General features: G+C 30.6%; 1 protein-coding gene and 2 pseudogenes across 2 annotated transcripts; 2 read left to right on the plus strand and 1 right to left on the minus strand.

The window, feature by feature from the left end:
* Positions 1 to 5,276: 5,276 nt before the first annotated feature.
* On the plus strand, positions 5,277 to 8,108 carry LOC111305595 (uncharacterized). Of its 2 annotated transcripts, none has more exons than XM_022903269.2 (2): positions 5,277 to 7,319; positions 7,697 to 8,108. In XM_022903269.2, the coding sequence occupies exon 1, from the start codon at positions 5,548 to 5,550 to the stop codon at positions 7,285 to 7,287; it is 1,740 nt and encodes a 579-aa protein (XP_022759004.1). In that variant the 5' UTR covers positions 5,277 to 5,547; the 3' UTR covers positions 7,288 to 7,319; positions 7,697 to 8,108. The 2 variants fall into 2 exon arrangements, with proteins under 2 accessions (XP_022759004.1, XP_022759005.1); XM_022903270.2 differs by having other exon boundaries at positions 5,280 to 7,319; positions 7,700 to 8,108.
* Positions 8,109 to 11,113: 3,005 nt separating this feature from the next.
* Positions 11,114 to 14,463, minus strand: LOC111306235 (clathrin coat assembly protein AP180 pseudogene; annotated as a pseudogene).
* Positions 14,464 to 21,150: 6,687 nt separating this feature from the next.
* LOC111306236 (serine/threonine-protein kinase BLUS1 pseudogene) lies at positions 21,151 to 23,215 on the plus strand (annotated as a pseudogene).
* The last annotated feature ends 143 nt before the right edge of the window (positions 23,216 to 23,358 follow it).

Below are 23,358 nucleotides of genomic sequence, written 5' to 3' on the forward strand. Positions count from 1 at the left end.
TCCATATGCGTACCATCTTCCCATCTCCTATTCTCCACCTAACCCTCTTTTGAATGACTATCTTTGTTGTCTAAACACTTCTCCATGTTAAAGAAAGGAAGTTGCCCAGCTTGGAGTCCATAAAAGATTCTCCAGGGAAATATTTGGCTTTTAACAACCTATGTAATAGGGTGTCAGTATTCATCAATAATCTCCATCCTTGTTTGGCCAGTAGTACTTTTTTGAAAACTCCCATATCTCTAAAGCCCATTTCCCGTTCTCCTTTCGGTCGACATAGTTGTTTCCACTTAATCCAATGTATTCCATTTTTTTCCTTCTCATGCCTCCACCAGTAATGACTCTATAGGCTATTCATCTCATCACACAAAGAGACTTGGCAACAGAAAGCAACTTATTGTGTAAGTAGGGTAGCTTGGATAACAGCTTTTGTGAAGACTTCTTTTGTCCCTTGCGACAATGCTCTATGGCTCCATGCCTCCATCCACTCAGTCTTGAATTGATTCTGTCTTTTAGTTTCCTTGAATGTACTTTTACGGTCCCTACCTACCATGGATGGAAGTCCCAAATATCTCTCCAAATTGGTTGTAGATTGGACTCCAAACATGTCCTTAATTTTATGCTTTCGCTCATCTGCTGCATTTTTGCTAAAGTGCAAGGCCGAATTTTTAAAATTTATCTACTGTCCTGAGCTTTCTTCGTGTCTTTGTACCACATGCTTCACCTTCTCATTTTCGCTTCTATTTGCCTTCACAAATAGTAGGTTGTTGTCAGCAAAGAATAGGTGATTAACTCTTGGACCAAATCGACTTGCTCGTACTCCATGTAACAGGCCCTACTCTTGCTTGTCATACAGCGTTGCTGCTAGTCCTTCAGTGCACAACAGAAAAAGATAAGGCGAAAGGGGATCCCCTTCACGGAGTCCTCTTTCTGGTTTAAAGACATGAAGAGTACCACCATTAATCACTAAGGAATAGGTGATAAAAGTAACACAATTTATCACAATTACGATCGAGTTAGGATGGAAACCCATTTTCTTCATTATCGCTCCAAGATTATTCCATTCAACATGATCATAGGCCTTACTTACATCTGGTTTCAAAGCAAAAAAACCATTATTTCCCTTCGTTTTTGTTTTCAAAGTGTGGAGAAGTAAGGCTATAAACGAACCAAACATAAATGAATGAATATATATTTATTTTTAAAAGTATTTTTGTTCGGTTCGTATTCATTGAAAAAATTATTCTTCGTTTATGTTTGTTTATTTAAATAATAAATTATTCCTATTCAATTTATATTCGTTCAATTAAATTAAACGAGTATATTTATGAATATTAAATAAATATATTCACGAACATATATAAATGAATACATTTATAAATAATAAATAAATCATAACCAAACAAATTTAAACAAATAAATCTTAAACGAACTCAAATAAATATAAATAAACTTTAAAATAAAATTAAGATAAAAGATACAAATATAATTTTATTAGTATTATTATAAACGAACAACAAACAAATAATAAACGAATAATAAATGAACGAGCCTTAAATGAACTATAAACAAACTTATTTGTGAATATAAATAAATGAACAGACAACTATTAGTATTTGGTTAATTTAATAAAATAAATATAAACAAATAAAAATTAAATATATTTATGAATGGTTCGTCAAAAGCTTTATTGACTTACATCTTAATGAAAAAGTTTATAGGCTATTAAGACATTATCTAAAATTAGCCTACCAGGGACAAAGTCACTCTGGACTTCACTAATTTTAATAGGTAAATTAGTCTAAAGCCTATTCACTAGAACTTTAGAGATAATCTTATAAATTAGATTACAAAGACTTATAGGCCTATATTGTGTTATTTTAGTGGGATCTTTGGTCTTCGGGATTAAAACAACATGAGTGTGATTTGTATTCGATAAATCCCTATCGCCATTAAGGAAAGACAAAAATAACTGTGTCACATCATTTCCAACAAAATGCTCAAATTTTTTATATAATCACGTCAAACAAAAAAATAAAAAATCAAGCTTAAATTTAAAATATCATGTTCAATGTTTTACTTTAGTAGAACTATAAAAAAAAAAAATTAAAATTAAAATATTAGAAGATTTTTACTATTAATATTTTAATTTTTTTGTAAAATAAAAAAAATATTTTTATTAATAAAATAATATTTTTGGTAAGTTAAAATTAAGTTTTAACTTAAAAAAATATTTTCAAGGTCTGAGTTGAATAAAATTATATTTATGAGTTAGGTAAGTAATCTTACTTATATATAGCTTTTTTTCAAAAATTCTCTTCCCCTTTTGAAAAAAAAATAATTAAAAAAAAATATTCTTATGTTCTTTTGATCAACTAATTTTCAATCAAATAAATACTAAAAAATGCAAAAATCATTTTCGAAAGTCATTTTTCGAGAAACAAATGAAGCCTTAATATTACATTTTTACACTCTCTTTAAAATAAAAAAATTAATTTAATAATTGAGTTACATGATACCCCAAATAGTATTATTTTGTAATTAAATTATTTAATTTTTTTGTTATCAAAATGGAAGGTCGATTTTTTAGTTATATTGAAATTTGAAGTTCATAATGCTATCCTTTCTCATTCTTTTAAATTTTATTGTTGTTTTTTTTTTTTTTCCAAAAAATTTCATAGTCATTAGATAAACAAATTTCTTTAAAACGCAAAAAATAGTAATAACTATCTCTTATTTCATTTCACTTCGTGTCTCTAAGAGTATAATATTTTATATATTATTAATTTAATTTTTTTAATTTCACAAATAGGATTAAAAGGCTAATATATATCCTTTTTTTTTTCTTGTTTTTAAAATACACCTAAGTGGTTTGTGTTATCCAATTAACCACGTTTATAGAGTTCAAAATTTCAGAGTGGATAAAATTATTTTTTAACTCTTTTTTATGAAATTACAAGTGCAAGTTACAATTATAATCAAATATTACATTTATATATAAAAAAATCCTTAAATAATCAAACAAACAAATTAATCAACAAACTAAAACATAACTAAACAAATTCAACATAAAGTTAAATATCCATGCACAATAAGACTTAAATCTAATATCTTAAAGTTATAGGACCTCTTTCTTATTACTAAATCAAGTCCTTATAGGTTAATTTCTTTAACTTTTAACCATGTTTGGTTTTCATAATATGATTCATTGGGATTTTTTTTAAAGATTTCCAATGGTGTTAAGAGAGAAAATAACCTTAAATCATTAACTCTCATCTCCTTCAGATTTTTTAAAATTCTTAACAAATGTAAAATTTATCTCACTTTTACCCTAGATAAATGGTTTTTACAATCTATTTTACTTTTCAATATCAAAGAAATTGCATGATAAACCAAAACCCAAATTGACACTAACAAAACATTCCAAGTCTCTTCCTTTGACACCTAGTAATGACCATATTTAAATTTCATTTTTTAGAAAATATAAAATTAACTCATTTTTTAATCGTATTTAGTTTTTATTCATTAAGATTAAATTTGTATTTAGTTTGTAAAATTGATTTGAATTTATTTAATAAAAATATAATAATTGTTAACATATGTATATTTCTTAAATAATATTAATTTATTTAAAATTAGAATATATTAATCAAATTTGTGAATTATAATTAAATTTTTTACTTTTAATTGATTAAAATTTTATTTTTCAAATTTCTATAATTTCAATAAAAACTACGTTTAGAATATTAAAACCCAAACACTATGTTTAAAAAATTATTTTTCAAAATTCTATCAATTTTTACTTCTTGGGTTTCAATAAAGACTATATTTAAAATTTTATAATTAATTTTTATTACTTCTTACGTTATTGTCTTTAAACGATAAAAGACTATGTTTTTTGAGAAAAAAACATTATCTTTTATATTAAAAAACTCAACTAAGCAAAAAAATTAAAAAAGTATTTTTAATAATTTGTGATTATTTATTAATTTCATTAATATTAAATAAATCATTGACATGTTAAATAAGTAAATATATTAATTAATTAACTATTAAATACATAAATGAGCGTTGGGTCGATAAAAAATAACATGAGAAGAAAAAAGTATAATCGAAATGAAAATGCTTAAATTGATGTCTGTAAGACTATAAGAAACAAAATAAAAAATAAAAAGATTCGTGAAAAATTAGTGATAATACGAATTAAGAAAAAAATAAAAAAAAAAACTGTTTGAGATAATTTATACATGTAAAATGTAAGTTTATTTGTGCATCAGTTAGGATAAATGAGCTTCTAAATTTTAAAAAGATCAAAACTTTTAATGGTAGACCACGAAAGATATGATTACAAATAATAAGAAATTATATGAATGTTAATAAAATAGATAAAAAAATTATTTTTTATAAAATAAGTGACGCAAAAAAATTTAAAATTATAGGCTAACTTGATTTTTTTTTTCTTGTCTTTCATTCAATTAACCCAAAGTTATAAGATATAAGACTTAATTTGTGATTATTATTGCATTAAATAAATATGTAATATAAATATTACCTATTATATTACGTCTTATTTATGTAAAATAACTTGTTATGAATAACACGTATTTTCAATGATAATATAATAAAAGATTTTATTAAATAATCTTTAATTACTTTAAATCAAATATAAAAATTTTACATTCTCTAAATCATCAAAATCCAAAAATTACATATTCTCTTTCAATAATACTTTTTCTAAAAAAATTACCTTTTTCCTTACAATTTAAGAATGGCAAACTAACCATCCACTCAATATATCTTTTATTTCCTTACTTTTGTGAATAAGAAACTTACATGCCCAAGGCTTAGACCCAAATCAAGCACTACGAATTCCTATTCACTGTTCACTACCATTTACTTTCAAATTAAATATTCAAATTTTGATGAATGATGGAAATATTGGTTCGAAGATTATATAAAGCAAGTTTTATAATAAGATTTTGTGCAATTTCTCTCAATAAAAACAAAAAAAAAAATCTTACTTGTACAAAAAATGTAAGCCACGTTGATATTCAAGTGCATATTCCTTCTTATCCAATTGAATTGTAACACTTTTTTTATCAAAAATTTTAAACTGTGACTTCTTATTATTTTCTACAAAATATTTAAATTGGAAATTTTTATATACTCTTTTCAAAATCAAAATTAAATTTTTGGTCAATAAAGTCAATATTGTATTAAATAATAGATTAAAACATTTTCTTAATATGACGTGGCAAAAGTCTTGAGAAAAGATTTTTAGTCAACGTATCGTAACTGACTCTTTAGCTCAAGCCAGGAACCAACTAGCTAGCTCGTCTCTCTCCCCGGATACACAATTATTCCCCTCGCCTCCAACGCTTCACTCACACTGAGAAATCCCTTTTTCTCTTTCTCTCTCTGTTTCTCTTTCTCTCCATTTCCTTCTCTTTCCTTTCCCCCTAAGCAAACCCTTTTTCTTTCATGTTTTTCCCTTTTGACCTTAACCCCAACGCTTCTAGTTCCGGTTCTTAATCCGGGCTTCAACCGCAAATGCATCCAACCGAACAACCGCAACTGCCACCTGCCCCACCGCCGTCAGAGCAACCAGAGCTTCAACCACCGCAAACACTTCTCGACTTAATCACAGGCGTTCTCTCTCTCCTCCTTCTGTCTTCCCTCACCGTTCGATCTTTCCTCGGACGGTGGCAAGTCCTCCGATCAAAGCTATGTCTTCTCCAATCGTCTCTTTCCTCAATCTCCGAATCTCCTCACTGGAACGAGAACTCTTTGCTTCACACTCTTTTCCCTTCTCTTCTCTCCACTCTCCAACGTTTAAAGGCTCTCTCCGATCAATGTACTCTTTCTTCCTTCACCGGTGGGAAACTCCTCATGCAAAGCGACCTCGACATGGCTTCGTCTTCTCTCTCCAGCCATCTCCATGACCTCGATTTGCTTCTCAGATCTGGCATTCTTCACCAATCCAACGCCATCGTTTTGTCTCACCCGGGACCTGGCTCTGATAAAGATGATTTAGAATTTTTCATCAGGGATCTCTTTACGCGACTTCAGATTGGAGGCATTGAGTTCAAAAAGAAAGCTTTAGAATCACTTATCCAGCTTTTAAACGACGATGAGAAATCTACTCCTGTGGTTGCTAAAGAAGGAAATGTTGGCTATTTGATAAGTCTTCTGGAAGTTAACAACCAACCTTTAATTCGAGAACAAGCCGTTTTAGCAGTGTCGGTGCTGGCTTCGTCAAGCGAAGATTCGAGAAAAATCGTCTTCGAAGAAGGAGGATTAGGGCCTTTATTAAGAATCCTCGAAACAGGTTCCATTCCTTTAAAAGAGAAGGCTGCGATTGCTGTTGAAGCAATCACCGCCAATAGCGAAAACTCCTGGGCAATTTCAGCATACGGCGGAGTCTCGATCTTAATAGAAGCCTGCCGATCTGGTTCCCAACCAACACAAACCCACGCTGTTGGAGCTCTTCGAAACGTGGCTTCCGTGGAAGATATTAGAATGGCTTTGGGTGAAGAAGGTGCGGTTCCCGTTTTACTCCAGTTATTAGTCTCAGGTACCACCGCTGCACAAGAAAAAGCAGCCAATTGCATTTCAATACTCGCTTCTTCTGGTGAATATTTTCGCGCTTTGATTGTACAAGAAAAAGGATTGCCGAGGTTAATGCCTTTGATTCAAGATTTATCAAGTTCAGATACAATCGAGCATATTCTCCGTACAATCAGTTCACTTTCAGTTTCAGATTCCGTTTCACGGATATTATCATCTTCAACGGTCTTCATTATCCAATTGGGTGAATTTATGAAGCACGGGAACATGATTTTACAACAGATCTCAGCTTCTTTGTTATCAAAATTGTCAATTAGTGATGGAAACAAGCGAGCAATTTCTAGCTGTATGGGTTCTTTGGTAAAATTAATGGAATCACCAAAACCAGTGGGGTTACAGGACGCGGCGGCGCAAGCAATTGTTTTACTGTTGACTGTCCGATCAAATAGGAAGGATTTGGTTAGAGATGAGAAGAGTGTGATGAGACTGGTACAGATGTTGGATCCAAAGAATGAGGCTGTTTCTAAGAAGTTTCCATTGATGGTGGTGATTGCGGTGTTGAGCGGAGGAAGCGACGGTTGTAGGAAAAGACTGGTGGCTGTGGGAGCCAATAAGCATCTGCAGAGTTTGGCTGAAATGGAAGTCGCCGGAGCTAGAAAAGCGCTTCAGAGACTCGCTGGGAATAGATTCAAGAGCATTTTCAGCAGGACTTGGAGGGAATAACAAGAAAAGAAACTAACCCCCCGCCAACTAAGGTAAGCTCTTTTCTTACGAGGATATAATTGGAAATTTGAGATTTTGTTAGGGTTTCGGTCAAAACTTCTTGTTGGCGCGTGGGGTAACTGCCCTCCATTTGAGAGCGCCATTTTATTAGCTCGAAAGTACGATGTTGCCCCTTATATGTTGTAATTACTGGTGCTTGTTTTTCCACGTCAGCATGTCACAATAATCTGAATAATGAAAAGATACACGTGTCCTGTACTAGCTTCGGCGTCGTTTTTCATGGCATAGTTACTAAATTATCGGAGCAGATTTTGTAGATGCATGAAATTTTAGTCGTGATATTTGCAATTATTTTATTTTTCGTATTATTGACAAATTCTTTCTTCTGTTTGTTTAATTTATGATGCAGCAGGAGTTCGTTTGGAATTTTCTAACTGTCAGAGAATGAGAAACTGCTACGGTGGAAAAAGCACCAGACATAATTCGTACACTCAAACTTTTTTACCTCATATCATTTTAAAAAAAGTTTCTAATATTAATTATCTTTTAATATATATTATTATATGATGACAAATGGCATGGATGCGGTTTTTAGGGAGTATCCTCGTTTTTCTTATTTTATTTTATTTTTTAATTAATAGTATTTGATTCACTCATGAAACTGAGCTGTGTAAGAGGGAGGTTATGATGATTGTTATGTTTTCTTTTTTAATTTAATCTTTCTTTTGCGGACTTTATTTTATAATGTAAATTCCTAAAGTCTTTGTTTTTATCTGTAATTTCTTTTACTTGTGGAAAAAAAGAGTGCAGCTGTTTCTGTTTGTCGTTTGTCGTGCATAAGTTTACTACGCTATGGAATATGATGACATTTGTCTCGTAGTTTCTTGGAATGTTGTTGAATTGATATGGACGTTACTGACCAAATCTGGGGTTGCAGCCTATAACACGCCCAAAGCTTTTAGTTTTAGGGCTTAGATTTGGCTTTTTGGGTTTTGCCCTTTCCAAGTAGGTAATGGAAAGGAATCAACGGCAATGATTATGGTCTTTGGTGTTCAGCATAGCTGATGGCTCTTTCATCAGATTTGGCAATGTGGGTTGTGGGTCCCTTGTTTTCACACTTTGTTTGCAATCCTGAATGTTGGCCTGGAATGATATTGAGAATCTGAAAAGAGAAAAAAGAAAAGAAAATTTGGGCAAGGAGGCCAAGAGGGTGCAGCACCAAGGGTAAGAAAAGAAAAGAAAATAGGGGTGGGAGAGGACTGAGGAGTCAGGCTCGGCGCTGATGTAGGGAAGAAGGGGAGCTATAGAGAGGGTACAGACTAGAGATGCGGGTCCCAAGCAGAAGAGAGCAGCGACATCACATGGGAAAAGGAAGATATAAATGTAGTTACTTAGACTTAGACTAGTATGTTGTCGAAACATAATATTGAGTGGTCCATTTCATTGTTCACAACTTCACATGCCATTGCTAGCTTAATTCTTGAGTCTTGAGTCATCACCCTTGTCTTGGTTGTTTTATTAGCCGTTGGTCCTACCACAATCTACCAGCAGATGCTACCAAACAACAGTTTTTCACTTTTTTTTTTTTAGTTTTATTTTGCATTATTTGTTGGTAATGGAACTTATGGTCATATTTTCCTTCTGAAGCCACTGTGTCAAAAAGCTGTAAAGCTTCACGCTTCCATCTCTCTCGCTTCTGTCACTCTGTTTCAGCCTTGTCCATCATTCTTTACTATTTCGTACCAAAAATAAATTACTGTTTACTGTTACAGGTTTCCCAGTCCCTTTGGCCCATTTAATCACTGTGTTTGTTTCTGGTTAACAGAATATACCGTCACAAGGAATATCTAGGGTTGGTAAAAAAAATACTTTTACTAGTGTTTTATTTTGACGGAAGAATATTACGGCTGGACGCAGGCCCTGCCCGTCAATTGGTTTAACATCGAGTTTGATATGTTCCACGAGCAGACAATAGACAAACACAGTAGTTGGTGTGTTGTGATAATTTGAGTATTTCAAAAGTTCACGCACCCCACCGTCAATTTTGGGGCAAAATCTAGACCTTAAGAGGATGCCTTAAGGCAGTGCTTGATGCTATGCAAAGAAATATTCTACCTAGACTGTCGTAGATTAGACGGCGAAGAACTGTATGACTGACTGGACGCTCAATTGGTGGTTGAAGGGTTAGCTTTTAGCATGTTACTTTCACATAAGTTGTGAAACAAATTAGAAAAAAAAAAAAAAAGTAACAAAGAAATTGCATTTCATTAACACGTTTTTATAAACAAAGATTTGAAAGCAAGAACATGTGGCTTATGAATATGAATTTAGTCACTTTTTCTAAAAGATGAATTATTACAGAGTGGGGTTTCGATGACCAATAATTCTCCTTTTCCTTCTCTTAAACGGCTTTCTTTTATAAGAAAACAAGTTCTAGAAGAAATTGTGTGATGTTACATGCCCTTAGAATTGGGAACACCTGTTAGAACACTTTTGTTAGTAACATAAAAACAATATTTCCAAAGGCGTTCTTGAAGATAGATGCAAGAGCAAAGTAATTGAAAATCGTCTCAACCGCAGTCTATAAATGAACATATTCAACTTATTTATAAAGTTGATAGCGTCCATAAAAAATACTACACATTGATAATGAATTCAATTCGTTGGACTATATCAATTTTTAAGTACTTAATTTATATAGCTTTTAAAGATACTATAACTCACATTCCATTCCATTTAGATGGACATTGAAATTAAAACAATAGTAGAAGTGAGATTAAGTATTACAATAATAAAACTAAATTTAATAATGGAGATAGGAATATGTATTTGAAAATAAAAATAGTGGTGACAATGAAATTAAGTGTTGTAAGAAAGGAAAGTTATCATTAAAAATATTAAATTAAAGTTTGGATATAATGAATTTATTTAATATTTATGACCAAAAAATTTTATACAATATTTATGATGTCAAAAAATTATTATAAATTATTAAATTATTTTTATAATAATAATTTTATTAATAAATAATTATTACTAAAATTATTTTTATAATAATATTTTTGTTATAAAATAATTGAATACAAACCGTTATAAAATTTTTGTAATTATCAAGTTTAAGAAGGATATTTTTGTCCAAAATATACAAATTAACGATAAATTTGTGACAAAAAAAAAAAAAAAAACCTTAACAGGATAAAATTGTTCAATTTGGGTTCAGTCGTCCACTGGACCTGTCCTCTTACAGTGGAATTTAAACCTTTCGGTGTGAGCCGAATGATCCAATTGCACCATTTATATGTTATCCAAACATTGATACGGTAAAATTTAGCTTAAAAAAAACGCTCAAGACGCACTGAAATGAAATTGCAGTGAAATTCAAATAAGAACTCTAAAGTTTATGGCCCAACAGCTCAAGCCTAGTTCAACGGTTTAAGTATATATTTTTTTTAATAATGAATTCTATTTTGACTTAAAGTTTTATAATGACATAGTAACATATGATTTGTATTTGAATTCCAAGTCAACTAATGACAACAGTGGATGTTTTTCTAAATTTACCTAAAGTAAGCATTCTTTTGGTCAACTTTATCATATTGAATTCATGATTTTTTACTGCAATCTTAATGGTTTTTAGCTCAAAGTAAAGCGTATTGTTCTCCAAGTACTGTTCTTGTTGAAATCAAAATCTGACGTGATTGTTCATAGTTTAACAGAAAGACCTACGAGATAAAGATAGTTAATAGAAATTGATACTTCAAAAGATTTTATGATGATCGAGTCAAGATATTATATGAAGACAGTGAAATAGAAGTAAAAAAAAAATAAAAAAAATTTACTATATTACTAATGAAGGCAATTACTATGCATTCAAAATTGTCCAATACTATATGGTATGGTTACTTCTTCTTACACGCTTGCGTGTATTACAAGAAGAGCTGTTGTCTAAACAAGGTCCTTTACGGAGCAAGTCAAAGTCTTTAGATTTGTTAGTTAAAGCAGAGATATGGCAGTCAAGGTAAAAACAAAAACAAACAGGGGACCAAACTTGCCACAATACTCCTAGTGTGAAGTGTGAACCATAGCATCAACTTAATTGGGCTTATCTGTTGTTTTGCTTGAAATTTCGAATGATTATGACACAAAGCAATCCTTTGGGCTTAACAATTCTATGATACCTTTAAAAGTAGATAGAATTTGAAATGGATCCTTTGTTTTTACACTTTTTTTACTTCCAAAATGGACACTTGTAAACCAGTTGCAGAGGAATGTATGTTTTGCTTCAGTTAAGGGTCGGATCTAGGTAGTTCATTCATTGTTACCCGATTACCTGCATTGCATATAATTTTTTTTTTTTTTTCACAAAGGAGACAGCCAACCGGGATATAAAAAGATGTTGCAAGTGCTGAGATTGGAAATTCAGACCCATAAGATGCCATATCTTAAAAATAATTTTATGAACTAACCATGCTAACTTCCAGAATCACAATGCATATAATTTTAATACAACTAAGAATTAATTAAAAAAGCTGTGCTACTAGTGAAATTGGCCATATGAACTCTGTAATTGGTTCAATCTGCCCAGAACAAGCCATTGCTGAACAGACATTAATTGCCTCAAAAGAGAAGAACAAATGTTTCAATTATTACTTTGTATGTTGGATTATCCTGGCATATGAAAAAAAAAAAAAAAGAGTTGATTGAGAAAACTTCAACTAGTAAATTAGTTGTACAAAGTTATTTACGAATCGAATATTCAAAAATAGATCAAACTATATGCCTTGCCATTATCTTGTTTTGGTTCTGCAGCCACAGCTCTTGTTGAAGTAACACATTTTGTTGATCTACTGAACCATCAGAAGAAACATTGTTGTTAGCTTTCATAGTCGCCCATGGAGCGAAAGGGTCATATTCATCATCCTGAAACGCGGCTGTTGTCCCATTAGGATTCTGGGGAATAGATGTTGGCATCGCCTGAAATGTTGGTGTGGCCATTTCATTAGGACTCTGATTTGCATGAAATGTTGGTGCCATTGAGAACTCATCAGGAAAAGCTGCAATGTCATTGGTAGTGGTGGCAATGGATGCTGACATATCTGTTTCATCTTCAAGAAACGGATTGTATTGGCGTTGAGGTTCTATTGGTCTTTCATCAAATAAATAGTTTTCCATGGAGGGCTCAATTCCATTGGCTAAATGTTCAGATGCTTGTGCAGGTTGTGTTGCGGCTTCTACAAACACAAGCTCCCAACCTTTCTTACCACCATTGTTCCAATTCGAAGCTGAATTTTGCTGTTGTTCTTCGGGTTCTTTTTTATCTTCCTGAGGCCACTCTTCAAAATAGGAGTGGCCAGTGGCTACAATTTGAGAGGCATGTTCTAGATTTTTATCTTCCTGTAACCAGTCATCAAAACACGAATGGCCATTGCCTACAACGTGAGAAGCTTGCTCATGCTTTTGATTGTCTTGTAGCCATTCATTGATATATGAATGACACTTGGCAGAAGCTTGTTCATTTCTCTGATCTTCATGCAGCCAGTTGTTGAAAAAAGAGGAACCATTTTCTCCATTTTGAGAACCTTGTTCTTGTTTATGATCCTGTTGTACCCAGTTGTCAAAGAAAGAGTGATCATCATTTGCTACGTTTTGAGAAGCCTGTAGTTGTGCTGGTGCCTCTACTAAAGCAACATCCCAACAACCCTTTTCACCATTAGTTGAATCCAATATTGCTGAATTTTGTTGTGTTTGGGTTGTAACTACCGTTGGCCAGTCATCGAAGGATATAAAATCTGTAGTCACATTTGTCCCTTGATCAATGGGTAAGGAGTGGTTTGAACCAGTTTCGGTGACATTATACATATCTTCTTGTTCATGACGCTGTTTCTCAGACATCTCCGAAAAATGGCCGACCGAGAAAGATGGGCTTATTGTTCCAACAGATTCTGTCTGACTGATCATATCTTCCGAGGATGTGCATTTTGAACCAGCTTTAGGTTCTCCCTCTGTAGTTTCTGAAGGATCCTTGGCAGGTGGTGCTGGGAAAAGAAGCAAACGAGGCGAATTAGAAGATGGGGATTTCCCAGGTGATGGGAACGAAGCTTGGTCTTTCAAGAATTCTTGTAACGTGTCCATAAGCTCTTCTGATATATTTTGCACACTTGGATATTCCGAGGTCCTGCCGATCCCAAGGCTCTTACAATAATCATAAAAAGAAGAAAGCTCTTCGAATTGTTTTGTGGCTTGGACACAATATTGAAACACATTGACGCAGGATTGATATTGCAACTGAAAGAAACTATCCAAAAGAATACCGAGTCCATCAGATATGTCCCTGTAAAGATCAAAGCTTTCTAGGACGACAGAATAAAAAGAAACCAGAACTAGCCGGTTTGTCTTGGCTGCACCTGCTGGCTTTGTGGCGATGGCTCTATCAAGCAATCGTTGCCAGTAAGAAATCCTATCAAGCAACAATGGCGGCTTCATATGTTGAACAGGCTCTTGGTTAACTCGACCGCTTCTTAGATGGCCACTTTCCCTCTCTTTGAACGTAAATCTTCTCTGAAGCTTCCCTGTAAGAAAGCAATCTAAACGCTCTTCAAGATAAAAAGCAAAAAACCTGACAAAAGCCGTGTAATCATAAGGGCTGGAATTGGAGTCATCTCTGAAAGTGGAGAGGTTGAGAATCTTGGCTCCACGATTCGTTGCAAGAAGGACTTCTTTAGGGAAATATGGGTTACCATCTTGAAAAATTCGAAGAACAAGCATCAAAGATTTAAGGGCAACAACCCAATTCTTTGTTTTGCCAATTCTTTTGGCAATGGCATGGGCGCTGATTGCCGCGTAAAGCTTGTTGGATGAGATTATCCCAAGGATTTGTTTAACGTAACGCTCGTCAATGGGGTATTGGTCATGGGTGGTGGCCTTGAGGACAGCAACTTCAAGACTTGCGGAATTGGTGTTAACAACCTTGGCAATGCTGATGCTGGTTTGGTCTTTCACTGCCCCAATTGCCTTCTTTAACTTGTTTGGCATGGTTGATTCTCAAGCTTTGTTTTTTCTTTCTCCTACTATACCCAGAATGATTTTCTTTTTCTTGTTTTCTTGGAAAATTATGATCCTAAAAGAAGTAATGGGTGGTGAATGTGTGATTAATTTTGGGCGATGGAGACTAACGAAAAAGCCTTGAGACTCTCTCTACCTTGTAAACGTGACAAACACTCGTAACCTTCGTTGACTCATTCCTGAATTTTGTCGAAGCAGTAAACATTATAAAAAATTTTGAGAGAGGAGTATCTATAATTTGAAATATCCAAATCTAAATCTTTTATTTTGTAAAAAAAGTTTTTTTTTAATCTTTTATTTCAAATTTAAATTTCCATATCCAATTTAAAAGATTTTACTATTTACTTGGAACTAATTATCATTCGGGATAAAATTCTCTCCTCTACTAAAACAAAGTAGTAAAGATATTTACTAAGTACGACTTTCATTTTAGAGTAATTAACATACGATTGAAGTTAATTTATACAATTAAAATTTTAATAACCTTAAATTGAATAATGGATAATGCATATATCTCTAATACAAATACTATTCACCTTTTGTTTTGGTTACAAAAAATTTGACTATATAAATCATAATTCTAACTCATATTTTAAATAAATAATTGGTGTATAAGAACAGAAAAAAAATATTTATTAACTAATTTAATATGTTGTTTTATGAATAGTAAATTGTAAAGAATATATGATAGTTCTATAAAATAGAATTATTTTTAGTGTTTAATTTTATGAATTTTGCTTAATTTTTAGTAAAATAATTTAGTTTTTCTCTTTAATTTGTTTAATTTGTGCATGTGTAGAAAAAATTTTGAAAAAATGAAAAAAAATAAAATTTGAGACAATTTGGTTAGATTTTGAAGTTAAAATGCGTATGATATACAAGATTGCACGGGAGAAACAAAACAGAATTAAAATTCTGTTTTGACCTAAAAGACCGAAATGAACAAGAATTCTCCAAGAAGTTGTCTTTTATTCAAAAGCTCTACTTCAAATTGAAGAAGCATTCTGTTCTCTATCAAAACTATAACCTTGGGATTCTATATCTATAAATAGCTATATTTTGTTTAGGGAAATGACATATAATGATTGAGGTGATAAACTAACTTATTTTTAATGTTCTTTAGCTTTTTTGTTCTTCTAGTTTTTTAAGTTTTCCAATTTCTTTAAATTTTCTTTAAATAGTTTTGATTCTTGCACTTTTACTTTCTTGCAATTTAATTTCAAGTTTATTTTAATTCTTATTCATTCTCTTTTAATTTGTGTTCAAACAATTTAAGTTTCAATTGAATTTTGGTTTAATTTAAGTTGTTTTAGGATTACAATTTAATGTTTTTTTTAATAGTCTCGGTTTTAAATTTGTTGCATTATAGTTCTTTGATAGTTTCAGCTTTTAGTTCATTGTTTAGGTCTAACTTTGCTACATTAATTCTTGTTTTAGATACTACATATCTTAGAATTAATTTAGGGTTGTTTAATTTCGTTGTTTTGCACTGTAATTTATTCTTATTCACTATTTTAGCTATTGCATTAATTTTTCTACACTATTTAATTTTTTTACATATTATTTAGGTTTAATTTTCTATTTTAGCACTTTTAAAAACTTTTCTGCACTTAAATTATAGTTATTGCATTAGTTTACTTAACCAATTCTATATTAGTTTAAGTTAATCAATTTTGATTTAGTTTATTTATTTTGGTTTTACATATTAGTTTAGTAATTATTTTAATTTTTGATTTTCTGAATATAGTTAAAAGTGTTCAATTTTGGTACTTAATTTTCTCTATTATAGTTTTTGTAAGATCAAACTTTACTTATCACTTTATTACTTGATACGATTCTATAAACTTGCAAATTTTTAATCAAGTTTTTAGCATAGGGATTGAAGAAGAAGAATTAATATTGATACTAACGCACCGTTTTTATAATTCATAATTTATTTTATTTTACTATTTTCTTTTTATGTCAAGGTTCTATTCATATAAGGCTAGAAACCATAGCGATTATGCTACATCTTTTTTAGAAAGTTCTCAAGCTTAGTAGTCATCTAATTGCTTAGAGTCTAGATAAGTTACAAGTGGATCGAACTTACATGCCCTTAATGCCCTAGCTTCACAAGTAGCTATTCTAGAAAATAAGATTGATTCCATTAGTGATAACTATGATTTTAATCCTATCCATCCATTCTATAACTAATATGATGTTTATTGTAGAGATTACAATAGTTATAGGTGTTTTCATAATCGACAGTCATATTCTTTTTCAAACATCTACAATCAAAGTTGAAAGGGTTATTCTAATTACTCGTAAGACAATAGTTGGAGTAGCCCTTTAGTTCAACACTTATGTATAACATGCCTTATCCTATTAAGCCTTCATACCTTCCACTAGCACAGTTTTTTATTTTACCCATTATCACCCACTACTATCCTAATATCATTTCCTATCTCAAAAAATAAACTTTTTTTGGAAGAGGTGTTAAACCAGATCCTTCAAAATCAGGCCACATGCCTTCTTCAAAACCAAACTCTCCTTAAAAACTTTAAGGTGTAGATTAATCAGTTAGTAAATGCCTTTAGCAATATGTAAAAAATAAATAAAGTTTCTTCTGATTTTTATAAGATTTATCAATATTATATTAAACTCCTAGCTTTCATTCAAATTCATATATTGTATGAACACTTTTTCAAATAAATTTTATATGTATTTATTAATTTTAGAAGAAAAAAACTATACAAAAATATTATTATTAAATCTTCCATTGAAACCCGAGTTTTAAGTAATTATTGTAAAAAAAACAAATAGATCTATTTTTATTAATTAAGTTAAGTTATTATTTTGATAAAAATATTAAATTTAAAAATAGTAAAGTAACTAAATTCAATCGTAAGATTTATGAACCCTATATATATTTAATATTAACATTTTCACTTTTCCTTGGTATATGTTTGTGACTTTTAAAAGCAAAAATCTAAAAAAATATTTTATTATTGTTACCAAATCATTATCACTCAATGCTGATGTTTAACAAAGTAGTATAGTAAAATGAAAAAAAAAAAAAAGAATAAATATAGATATTTTAACTAAATATTTTGGTGTGATTTTCTTTGATCAAATAAATCTCGTCCCTTTGATTCCACTCAACTGATTCAAGAGCTCCAAAATAAAAGTATTAAAATCTAATTGTTAATTAACAAAAAAAAAAAGTTCTAATTTCTATAATAGTTTTAAAGACATTAGTTGAGTATTTATTTTACTCGAAAATTATTATTATTATTATTATTATTATTATTATTATTACCAAGTCATGTTGATGGCAAAAAATATTTAACTTTTTATTAATAATAATATATTGTAAAAAAATTTTCAAGAAATAAATAAAATTTTTTTGAAAGTAACGTGAAGTTTTAAATATTCATAATTTCAAATTATAAAGAAGGTTAATTTTCTTAGATCTCTTGGATTTATAATACGATAAATAATGAAATAATTATAAAAGATTTTATTTACTCACCACAAATAAAATAAATTAAATCTTTTTTGCTATTTCGTTCGTAAAAATGATTGAATTGTTGAAAGAGTTTTTAGAAAGACAAAAAAATCGAATAAATAAAAATTATAACTTTAAATTTAAGATTAAAGAGTTAAAATGTTAAATATATTGAAAATAGTTATCCATAAACTACATAAATTTATAAAATGGATGTAATTGCAAGTGTAATTCATACACATTTCATTTGTTAAATACTAAAAATTTAAAGAAAAATGCCTTCATTTTGAAATGCATTTGTTTTGCAAAACTAATTAATTTTATAAGTATATTGTACATTATATATTATAAAATGATTATTTTCGTTATATTATAATTAGTTTATCTTTGTAACTTTTTATTTCTATCATTGTAATTAATTTAAGAAGTTTAAAAAGAAAAGAAAAAATGAGTTACCCGAAAAATTAATAATGGTTTTTTTATTGAGGAAAAAACCTATATTAATCTTGAGTTTTTGAAAAGTCTTATGTTATTACCTTAACATAAAAAATCAAACTATAATATCATAGAGAAATCATCAAAAGTCAAAAGAAATCTTCTAAATAAAACATAAATTTGTTAACAATATAAATGAATATGACAAAATAAAATATTTATATTCTATATTTTAACTATCACATGATGAGGAGCATAGAAATAAAGAAATGAGAAAAGAAAATTAATAAATAGATTAAGAAAAAAAGAAAAAGCATGGGATAACAAAATGAATAAAAATTTTATTGAAATATTGAAACTTGAGTATCATTTTTCATTGTCAATGAGCTTATACATTACTAAATTTTAAAAATTCCTATAAAAAAAAAAATCAAACACAGTGAATAAAATGAAAAAAGAATCAAATTTTATGTTAACTTGATTCTTTAAAAATAAGATGCAAATAAAATATTAAAACATACTTTCAAAATTAAATGAAAAGTATACTATAGTTAATAAACTAAACTTTTCAACTCTTATTTTAACAATTAATATATTGCTTAAAAGAAAAAAAATTCAAAAGTCATAAGCAAAAATAGGTTTTAAACATCTTGTAAATATCCAACAGATATATTTGAACATCAAATACACATTCATGGATCATATAAAAAATTATAAAGATGCAAACATAAAAAAAATTGCTAACAAATCTCATAATTAGTAACTTGCTACATAACTAAAAAATAAAATATGTAAGAGATTTAAAGCATTTATATAATCCCAAAAAAGTCAAAAGTTATAAATAAACAATGTTATATTTTAATTTGTTAATAACAAAGCCGAAACTAAAAAAACAAAAAATCATAGTAAAAAAAGAGAAAATTATAAAAATGCAAACATTAAAAAATTATATCAGTCAGCTAATAAACAAACTTGAAAAATGAAAAAAAAATCATAAATCATTATTAAAAATAAAAAATTATAAAAATGAAAATATAATAATAAACAAAGCTCATGATTAGTAATTAATTAATAGCCAATTTTAAATAAAAAAAATGATCATGATAAAAAATATAAAATATAAAAAATAAAACACTAAAAAAATACATTAATGGACTAATAAGCAAACTTAAAATATATATAAAAAAAATCTTAGATTATCATTAAAAATTATCAAAATTATCAAAATGAAACCACAATAAAAAAATAGATCTCATTATTAATAATATGATAAACAAAAATTGGGAGAAAAAAGTGTAATAAAGACATGAAAGGCATTTATATTAAAGGTGTTCGTAGGTCGGGCAAGGTTAGATTCGAATCGGGCTCATATTTGATATTAATAGTTTGTATATTTATTTAAGCCTAATCCAACACTAAATTTTAAGTCTCAAAATTTTTTCAAATTCAACCCCAATTTAAAAAAAATTTTAAACTCACTTATTAAATTTAATTTATATAATAAAAAATTAAAAATATATGAGTAAATTAAGTTTAATGAGATTATATTCAATTAACATATATATTAAAAATAAAAATTATATATATATGAATTGATTTATGTATAATTCACATATATATAAAAATAAAAAAACTTATATATGTAAATTTAGATCGGCTTAGATCGAACTCAAATTTTAAATATTTTGTTCAAAACCCAACTTTAAGTTTAAACAAGCATAAAAATTATACACAAACTCATTTATAGGATTTTAATTTTTTATCCAAATTCTCTTAAAATTTGAGTGAGTCTTCGGACTTAGGTGGATAGTCCAACCTTTGAATAAGTCTAATTTATATAATATTTCACCCTTAAAAAAGATGAAAAGTCATAACTCATAAGAAAATTAAAAATAAAAAATATAAATGTTACAAAACTAACAATACGATAAATTTTAACAAATAATTATTTTGAAAAATAAATATAAAAAATTAAAAGTTAATAATTCAAATAAATGTTATACAATAAATAATTTATTATGTTTTATGTAATAAAACTAAGATATATAAGTGTAGAATTATGTAAAAAAGCCTTAATATTTATTGTAAAATAATTGAATCATATATATATTGATAATGATTTGTTTGTTTATTGATTTCCTCTACATTTATAATCTGTGATATATATGAAATTAGTAATAGCAACTCTTGTAATTTAATCAATCTAAACAAATTCATAAAATCTCCTGCGTCCGATCTGCGGCGAATTTCTTCCCTTCAATTTCAACGTGCCAAGCACTAAACCAAAAAGGTGGCCTTCGGTTTTCTAGCTATCGGGCTTGATTGGGCCTCGAAAATGTAAACTTGAATGTTCGTGAGTCGTGACCCACCCGATATCCCGGGTTTGCTTGACAAATAATTTGGCTTCATCTTGGATCAAAGCTGCTACCACATTCATTTGTTGCAATGTTTTTCTGCCCCTTTCTGTTTTGGCAGCAATTTATCATTGTAAATCTATATACAATTATCACTTGACATTGTTTGGTACTCCTTATTTAAGCCTTAGGAAAGTTTGAAATTGGTTGATTGAATTTATAATGGAATATTAATTTCGGTGATCATATTTATTTCCGAATAACTTATGATAATGCAACCATCCAACGTCACTAACATGCAATTATTTTATTATATTTCCTCCTAGGATTGAGCAATGATCTCGGGTCACTTACGAATTGGTCCTTTATTTAAAAAAAAAAAAAAGGCGTTCTGATTTACATGGCTGATAAACAGATTAGCTCCAAATACCCGAAACAAGCAAAATCCGATTGCCTTTGGGCTTTGGCCTTTGCTTCTTTTTATTGAATGCTGGTAACATGAATTTCAGTCTCTCTTTGTACATATGAAGCTGTAAATTCACATGCATCTTCTTTACCCTCTCAAAGATATATAAATCACCGCTAGAAATAGCAGTCTTTCCTTTTCAAACCTCACAAGGAAACCGCCTAAAACCCTACTTTTTTTTTTCTCTTTCCCTCATCTCTGTTCCTCAAGAATCCTCCAAGAAAATTAACCCAATCCCAAACAACAACAACAAGAAGATTTCTCAAAGCCTTTCATTCAAAAAAAAAACCTTCATGGCCTGTGAAGAAGAAGATCATCCCAAGCTTCAATTCCCATTAGATGCAGACGCTTACAAGATCGTTGACGAAATCGGGATTGGTGTTTGTGCCATAGTTTACAAAGCCGAATGTGTTCCCATGAATTCAACTGTTGTTGCCATCAAAGCCATTGATCTTGATCAGTGGAAGGCTGATTTGGACAACATTCGACGTGAAACCAAGATCATGTCTCTTCTTTCACACCCCAACATCCTTAATGCTCATTGCTCTTTCACCGTTGGTCGACGTCTCTGGGTGGTGATGCCGTTCATGTTTGGAGGTTCTTTACAATCCATAATCTCATCTTCTTTCCCCGATGGATTATCAGAGCAATGCATTGCCATTGTTCTCAAAGAAACCCTCAATGCATTGTCGTATCTTCACAACCAAGGGCATTTGCATAGAGATATAAAGCCTGGTAATATTTTGATGGACTCGAATGGATGTGTTAAACTTGCGGATTTTGGGGTTTCAGCTTCAGTTTATGAGTCGAGTTCAAGTTATGGATCTGGTTCATCGACATCTTCATCATCGTCGATGCCCACTGACGTGAAGGGAACCCCATATTGGATGGCGCCGGAGATGATACACTCGCATGCAGGGTATAGTTTCAAGGCTGATATATGGTCTTTTGGTATAACCGCGCTCGAATTAACCCATGGAAGGCCACCTTTATCACAAATACCTCCTTCAAAGTCTTTGATCATGAAGATTACCAAGCGGTTTGGATTTTCTGATTATGAAAATAATAGCAAGAAAGGTAAGAGCAAGATGTTTTCAAAGGCCTTTAAAGATATGGTTGCTTGTTGTCTTGATCAAGATCCTGGGAAACGACCATCGGCAGAAAAGCTTTTGAAGCATTCTTTTTTTAAGAGTTGCAACGGTTTGGATTTTCTTGTTAAACATGTGTTGCATGGATTGCCTAGTGTTGAAGAGAGGTTCAGGGTAAGCAAGATTCTTAGGGTGGGTGTTGATGTTGAAGTAGATGATGAAGATCTTGAAGTGGAATCAGGGTCTCCGCTTGTTAAACAGGGAAGGATTAGTGGGTGGACCTTCAATGAAGATGGGTTCGAGCTTGACCCTGTATTCCACAGCGAGTCCAAAGACGATCCAACTGTGAAAATGGTTCGTTTTGGTGACAAAACGATAATTACAGAAAGAGCAGGTGATTCCGAGGGATCAAATTTGAATTTACCAGAGGCTGAGTCAAGTTTGATTAGTTCACCGGGGGAAGTTGGGGAGGGGGGAAATGATGGTTCTCATGGTGAACAAGAGTTTGGCATTGAGGGAATTGCAGGGGATGAGTCTAGAGTTGAAAGTACTGCTAATCCACAAACAATAGTGGGTGGCCTGATGATATTGAAAAAGAGTTTGGATGATCAAATGCAGAAGGTGACAGAAATGATTAATCTGTTTGGAGGGGAAGTGGTCAACAGAGAAGATCAATTGGTGCAGTTGATTGAGAGGCTGAGGTTGGAGTTAGAGAATGAAAAGAAAAAGAACTTTGAATTGGAGATACAATTAGAGTTTCTCAAAATGCAGATTTCTGGTGCATCCAAAACTGATGAAAATCATTGAAGTTTACCCAACCATTACATTTGCAAGTTAGTTGAAGATTTGAGACATTGCGGTGAAATTTCAGTCTACTTTTTTTTTCTTCTTGCCTATTGGAACCTGTTCTTTATGTTCTTAAGGTCCAGATAGTGTATTACATATCAGATGTGCAAATTTGTGCTTTTAACATAGTTAGGAATTAGGGACATGCCAAACAGGCCTAATCTGATTGCATCTAATGGAATAAATTGAAAGATTATGGATAATTTTGACATTCTTTGTGCATAATTTTACTTTGTTTCATTTTCATACCTTAAGAACGAAGTATATAAATTGCCAGTAAAAACTGGGCATGGGTTTTAGAAACTTTTGGGCTGAGAATCCTACTACTCTTTT

Source organism: Durio zibethinus, chromosome 21 (assembly GCF_047325235.1).
Source record: "Durio zibethinus cultivar Kanyao isolate XHJ-2024 chromosome 21, ASM4732523v1, whole genome shotgun sequence".
NCBI lineage: Eukaryota > Viridiplantae > Streptophyta > Magnoliopsida > Malvales > Malvaceae > Durio > Durio zibethinus.

Bases quoted from the DNA above. Each gene is read 5' to 3' on its own strand.
- LOC111305595 (XM_022903269.2), top strand. From the start codon at position 5,548: ATGCATCCAACCGAACAACCGCAACTGCCACCTGCCCCACCGCCGTCA.